Below are 7,227 nucleotides of genomic sequence, written 5' to 3' on the forward strand. Positions count from 1 at the left end.
GAAAGTTAGTTTTTCATATAGATATTGAAAAGTTAAAAAAAATAGTAAGACAAAATTAACCCTATTTTATATTGGTTTAGGGTATTAGTATGAATAAAAGTTAAAAAAAAGCTATTGTCCATTTTCTTCTTCCCATTTTCTCTATTCCTTTAACGGATTCTTTGCAAAAAAAAGTTTTATTTTTATTTTTATATGCATATTTAATCATACTATATTGTTTACTGTAGAAATGAGGGTTACTTGCTTTGTAAACAGAAACTATGGCTAAAATAGTGCTGGTAACTATGATCATAGTTTCAACTACAAAATCAAAAGTGCAAAACGTACAGATGAACACCAAGATTATTTATGCCGTTTGACCTTAGTCTACGTCCAGGAGGCCTTGCCTAGAGCAATGATCTACTATCTTTCTCATAGTACAATCGATGATTTAAGTCTTAACAATTATCTAACTCACACCAATTTAGTGACCTCACTATTGTACAAAGGCTAGATCACTCTCCCACTAAGCTTCCTCCTCGAAAATTTAGTTTTGCAATTAATACAAGAGACTCTCTTGATTGCTTACAAAAATAATGCAGACATAAAATGTTCCTAACTTGAATAAATTTTTTGCTCTCTCAATCTCTTAGTTACTCTTCAACCTAGACAAAACTTAAGTTTATATATTACTTGAGTTTTTCTTACATAAGAAAGCTAAAAATCAACATATGATAATAATTCCATAAGAGCCTCGGTGTAATCTGAGGTCTTCAAATATAGAAAATGGCTTTACTTGATCTGCAAGTAATCAATCTTTAAGTCTTCAATTTTAACTCAATTGGTCTTCATGTTTTGGGCTCTAACTCGTCCAAATATTGTTTTTTTAAAAGATAGTCTAATGCTTTTGTTTAAAAATTTTGCCAATTTTGAAAATAGGCGAGTACAATAATGAAACAATACCTAAAATTGTAGTTGCTGTTTCAGCCACAAAATTTTTCATTGCCTTCAAATATGTCAACAATTTATATATTATATTTATTTTCTATTATTTCTCTCTTTTTTTTGGTGCAATTATCTCCTATATATTGGTAAAATTAACTCTCTTTTCTCAATCCCAGGTAACATGAAAAGAAATGATGCGAAGGATTTGCTTAATGGCTTATATAAAGGACTTTATTTTCAATTATCAGAACTATGCTAGGATGATATTCATCCTTTAAGACATATATATTATTATGTGGTTGGGTAAATTAAGACATTTAGAAAAATTTCATCATAAATAAATTTTTATTTATAATAATTTTTTTAAAAAGAACAACAAATTTTTTATGAAAATAAAGAATCCAACTCTTGTGTGTAGGTAGTACCAAAATTAGCTATTATCTTTTAATTTGTATTGGAATAATTTCAATCTTTAAGTAGATATATTTATGGTCAAACCCAAGTTTTGATTTAGCTTATATATGATAATATACTTGTCCACACCTAACTCATTACTTTATTTTCATCATCTCATATTATTTTTCTAAAAAAAACAATTCATGTTTTGTAATTTTGTAATTTTTTATTTAAGGTCATGTATTATTTACCATATTTTTTTAATAGGGTTAAATTTATTTTTGGGGTTTAAATTTGTCAATTATTTTTAAACTGGGGTTTGATATTTCCTTAAAAACCTTAATGTTTCGGCCTCAATATGGAAACAATTGTCAAGTTTAGGAATTAACTTGGAAAAAAAAGAGTTCAAGTCATAATATGAGAACAATTGCTCAGTCCAAACCTCAATACGGGAACAATTATCAAGTTTAGAGATTAACTTAAAAAATATTCAAACCCCAAACAATAATTTAAACCTTTTTAATATTTACTTTATTATAATACGTATTTAATTATTTATGATATGAATTACATAAATATGTGTTGCTCAAAGATAAATTTTGTCATCCAATCCAAATCCAAATTAGATTGAGTTTGAAATAGGATAATTTGGATCTAATCAAATGTGGATTACTATATAGTACTAAAAATATGGGTAAATTATATAGATAGTCATTTAATTATATAAAAATTCATTTTAGGCACTTAAGATAAAAAAAATTACATTTTAAGTACTCAAGTTACATAATTTGAATATTTTGATTTTTTTTATTTTAGGTACTTAAAATGAAAAAGTTTGATAATTGAGTGATTGTATGGTTTAACCTAAAAATATATTATCTAAGTATAATTATTAAAATATTTAAAGATTGATTAAAAGAAAATCTATTTGAAACAAGAAGTAAAATCTTAGAGGTTGGTTTGATTAAATAAATTTAGCTTTTTGAGTTTAGACTTGTATGAACCGAGTTCAAGTCGTGCTATGTGAAGGACGTTGATTTAGCCATCTCTTATATAAAAAAATTGAAATTGTTAAATGATGAAAAGGGGATTAATTTATTTGTTATTAATTGGTTTTAGAAATATAGGTGAAGTTCTTAGCTTTGAAAGAGTAATTCTTTGGCGGCCAGCATTGAAACTCTTTAATTATAAACACAAAGATGCGGTTATTGTCAATCCGACTTCTCTAATTTTATATCATTTTATTTTTATCACGTTTTTATTGATTAAAATAAATTGTCTTTGATTTATTAATTTTATTATAAGTGTTGGTCTAAAAATTATGGAATGAGTGATAGTTTTCCTGGTCGAGTTTAAATTATATTAGAATAATCTTAAAATGTTATTTTTTAAGTATTTAATAAGATGTATTATTTCATTTTTTAATAAATATTATATTCTTTTTAACTCTTTAATAATATTTCAACCCTAATTAGTATTTGATTAATTAAATAAAATTAATATAAAAATTAAAGGGAATGTTTATGGTTTTTTTAAAAGATTTATGATTTATGGTATTAGAAAAAAATGTTAGATTAAGATTTAGGGTTTAAAAGGTTTAGAGTTTTAGGAATTTATAGAAGGAATTAACTTATTAATATTAGAATTAAAAATAGTAATAAAAAATTAATTTAATATAAAAAAATTTATGACATGGGTGTGATTTTAGGATGATACTCGTTTTGTAAGCTACACGCATAGACAATGACGTTTTGTTTGCCTCTCAAGGACGGCAATAAATAATCAAAAACCATATGGTTAATGTTATTCAATATTACAAATTTATATAATTTCTAAAATTTAGATGTTAAGATTTGTAACGCTTCAAGTTTGGTTTAATATTTAATTTAATATATTAATTTTGATTTGGTGTAATTGTATACATTTAATTAAACAAACATATCAATTTATTTTTATATTGGATAACTATAATTATTTATTTAAAATCTATAAAATTATAACTTAATATATGATAAACTTGCAATTTAGCCCTCTAAAAATGATAAAAGTTTGATTTAGTCCTTCTAGCAACTTTAAAGATATAAGCTAATACAATGGTGTTAATGGTTTGTGAAAATTAAATCAAATCAACATCTTATGTGTAAAATTGCACAAAATTAGACCAAAGCTAATGTGTAGTTTTGAACTTTATCCTAATTTACAATTTGTAAAAAGACATAATGATAAATTTAGTTCTTAATGTTTACATCTTTTTTCAATTTGGTCTTTATTCATTTTTTAGTTAAATTTGACCCATAAACTTTTAATTGTTATTTTTTAAACATGATTTTACTCTTTTTGAAATATTACCATTTTAGCTCAAAAAAAAAATAATGATCAAATTCACAAAAAAATATAAAATATAACATTATATTCTTTTTATAGAAATATATATGGGATGTTGAATTCATTATAATTGAATCTATTATTTTACATAATGGGTTTGGATATAATATCTTAATTTCATCTCCATACGTAATTCTTATTTTATTTTATATTTTTATCATTAATAAATATTGATTTAATATTCTTACAATAAATCAATCATAGATAAATTCGGTTTATCATGTAATTTTTAAACATTTCAAAAATTCCAAACAGCCCCGGCCGGCCGGCCATTTATATGTGTCCAGATAGGTAGAAGGTCGCTATATGCTGGAGCCGGTCGACAAGACATTTGAAGAGTTGACTAGTCAAGGTTTCACGGCTGATATTCCAAAGACAATAAATCTACTGAAACTTAAAACCTCATTAATCTATTTTCATTTACATATACATATTCAAGCCCTGAAATACAATTTTTATTTTCACACGACCAGAACTTCAGATGTATATATATATATATATATATTATATTTATTGCAGTCTATGCTGAAACTCGTCAGGAGATGGTTTCATTGAAATCTTGCAACTCTTTTCAAATCAACGCAACTCCAAATAAACGTTTTGACTGAAGAATTAGTCTTTCCAATGTGTTACTATATGTCAGGAATAAATGCCAACAGAAATATTCTACGCACGCATTTGCCTCCAAAAACACGCTCCATGGGAGATGAACGACGAGCTTGGCATCTTGCACTTGTTTGCCTGTTACTAGCAGCAGTTGCAGCAGCAGAATCAACTCCAATAGCCAAGCTCGATTGCCAAGACAGATGTGGGAACGTCAGTATCCCATATCCATTTGGTACAACGACGGATTGTTATCTCAATGAAGATTTTTACATAGCTTGTAATTCGACTCACTATGATCCTCCACGAGCATTCTTAACAGGAAGCAATATAGAGGTGACAAACATAACTGTCGAAGGCAAATTGCGGATTATGCAATTTATAGCCCGCGATTGCTACAACAAATCGGGCTTCCCAGTTTCCAGCAATACTCCTTCCATCACGCTGTCCAAATTCAGGGTCTCGGATACTGATAACAAGTTCGTTGCCATTGGCTGCGATACTGAAGCAACCATTCAAGGTGTTCAAGACGACAAGGGATACACGAGTGGGTGCATAAGCAAGTGTGACAGTATTGACTATGTGGACAATTTTACATGTTCTGGTATAGGCTGTTGCCAGACATCCATTGCTAAAGATGTAGGATATTTTGACATTGCTGTAAGAAGCTACAATAATCACCAAGGTATCTGGGATTTCAATCCCTGCAGCTATGGCTTTGTTGTTGAAGAAAATAGCTTCAATTTTTCTTCGAATTATCTTCGTGATCTGCAAAATGTAACCATGATGCCCATGGTGCTTGATTGGTTTATCGGGAACGAGACGTGTGAAACGATAAAGACCAAGAGTTCGGATGATGTATGCCAGGGAGATAGCACTTGTTATAACGTGGATAATGGATCTGGATATCGTTGCAAGTGCTTGGATGGCTATCAAGGAGATCCATACCTACCTAATGGTTGCCAAGGTATTTTATTTCTTTATTTCCACAAATTCAATTTCCTTTAGATTTTCAACACTCTTAGTTAGTTAGAGGTTATACTAGTAGCTCCTTTTTGGTGAAATTGTGGTGGGAATGGGATCTATTCTTTTACAGACATAGATGAATGTAAAGACCCAAATCTCAATAAATGTGAAAAGATATGTGAAAATACAAAAGGAAATTACACGTGCTTGTGCCCCAAGGGTTATCAAGGAGATGGAAGAACAGATGGTACAGGTTGTGTTGCCAATCAATCTGGAGGATCACTTATAATTGAGCTTACTGTTGGTAAGGAGTTCTATTAGATTTCAGTCTTACAAGTTCTCTGCTATACTATTTAAGCGTCCTTTAATGCTTATCTTCTGAGTCTCAAAATGGATTCTGATGATTGTTTTATGACAACCATGGAATAATAGGGCTTGGCGTAGGCATTACAGTATTGATAGCAGGTAGCACTTGGTCGTACTGGGCATTCAAGAAGTGGAAGCTCATCAAACTTAAACACAAGTTCTTTCGACAAAATGGAGGCTTGATGTTGCAGCAAGAACTCTCCAGGCGGGACTCTTCCACTGAAACGGCTAAAATTTTCTCAGCTGAGGAGCTGGAGACGGCCACCAACAACTATGATGAAAGTAGGATTATTGGTCGAGGTGGTTATGGCACAGTCTACAAAGGAACTCTATCAGATGGGAGAACCGTAGCAATTAAGAAGTCCCAAGTTGTTGATGAAAGCCAAATCGATCAATTCATCAATGAAGTTGTTGTGCTTTCCCAAATCAATCACAGGAATGTGGTGAAGCTTTTAGGTTGTTGCTTAGAGACGGAAGTTCCATTACTGGTTTATGAATTTATCACCAATGGTACTCTCTTTGAGCATATCCACAACAAAAGCAAGGCTTCTTCCTTGACATTTGAAACCCGGTTACGTATAGCAGCAGAAACTGCAGGTGTGCTCTCATATCTGCATTCCTCAGCTTCCATACCAATCATTCATAGGGATGTCAAGTCTACCAACATACTCTTGGATGATAGTTACACTGCCAAAGTATCCGATTTTGGAGCTTCGAGATTGGTTCCACTAGACCAAGCCGGGATATCAACGGTGGTTCAAGGGACCCTCGGATACCTGGACCCTGAATACTTGCAGACAAGTCAGCTGACAGAGAAAAGTGATGTTTATAGCTTTGGGGTAGTCCTTCTAGAGCTACTGACCGGACAAAAAGCACTTTGTTTTGAAAGGTTAGAGGAGGACAGAAATCTTGCAATGTATTTCATTTCAGCTTTGAAAGAAGATCGCTTGGTGCAAATTCTTGAGAAGTGCGTAGTGGATGAAGCAAAGATAGAGATGGTTGAGGAAATTGGTAGCCTTGCAAGGAGGTGCTTAAGAGTGAAAGGAGAAGAAAGGCCCACAATGAAGGAAGTCGCAATGGAGTTGGAGGGGTTGAGAATGATGCTGGAGCATCATCCATGGGTAAACAACGATGAGTCGAGGTTAGAAGAGACTGAGTATTTGCTGGGTGAACCATCGTTGAAAATTGGTTCTAATGGCGGTATGAATAATGTTACATATGATAGCATCACAGATCATATAATTTTACAAGTTGGTCATGGAAGATAATAGTTTCAATCTTTCACCTCAGGATTTATTTTCTAAACTTACAAATCTTTTTGTTTGTATTTAAAAAAAATATACTTTGTAAATTTTCTAATTTTATATCTTAATTTTTTTTTCCAAAGTCATCCAACGTTATGCCATTGCAATCAAATTATATTACCATTTTAAATATTTTTATAGAAATATAATTAAAATAGTCGCCGTTATATTACATCAATATTAAATTTAAATTCAAAATATAAATAAATGTGTCAATAAAAAATAAATATGCAATTATTCTGAATTTTAATTTTTCTATATTTACTTACACTCGAATTGTTTA

At 30.4% G+C, this 7,227-nt stretch overlaps 1 protein-coding gene across 1 annotated transcript; it reads left to right on the forward strand.

Annotated features, from left to right (window-relative positions):
* The first annotated feature begins 4,247 nt into the window (after positions 1 to 4,247).
* On the forward strand, positions 4,248 to 6,961 carry LOC107914896 (wall-associated receptor kinase 2). The gene is made up of 3 exons (XM_041094341.1): positions 4,248 to 5,275; positions 5,405 to 5,578; positions 5,707 to 6,961. Exons 1-3 carry the CDS (start codon positions 4,330 to 4,332, stop codon positions 6,906 to 6,908), a joined length of 2,322 nt encoding a protein of 773 aa, XP_040950275.1. The 5' UTR covers positions 4,248 to 4,329; the 3' UTR covers positions 6,909 to 6,961.
* Positions 6,962 to 7,227: the final 266 nt, after the last annotated feature.

Source organism: Gossypium hirsutum, chromosome D05 (genome assembly GCF_007990345.1).
Source record: "Gossypium hirsutum isolate 1008001.06 chromosome D05, Gossypium_hirsutum_v2.1, whole genome shotgun sequence".
Taxonomy (NCBI): Eukaryota; Viridiplantae; Streptophyta; class Magnoliopsida; order Malvales; family Malvaceae; genus Gossypium; species Gossypium hirsutum.

Excerpts from the sequence above, each read along its gene's own strand:
- LOC107914896 (XM_041094341.1), top strand. The coding sequence starts at position 4,330 with ATGTGTTACTATATGTCAGGAATAAATGCCAACAGAAATATTCTACGC. Across the intron at positions 5,276-5,404 it reads CCTACCTAATGGTTGCCAAG|ACATAGATGAATGTAAAGAC; the intron begins GTATTTTATTTC and ends ATTCTTTTACAG. Across the intron at positions 5,579-5,706 it reads TATAATTGAGCTTACTGTTG|GGCTTGGCGTAGGCATTACA; the intron begins GTAAGGAGTTCT and ends ATGGAATAATAG.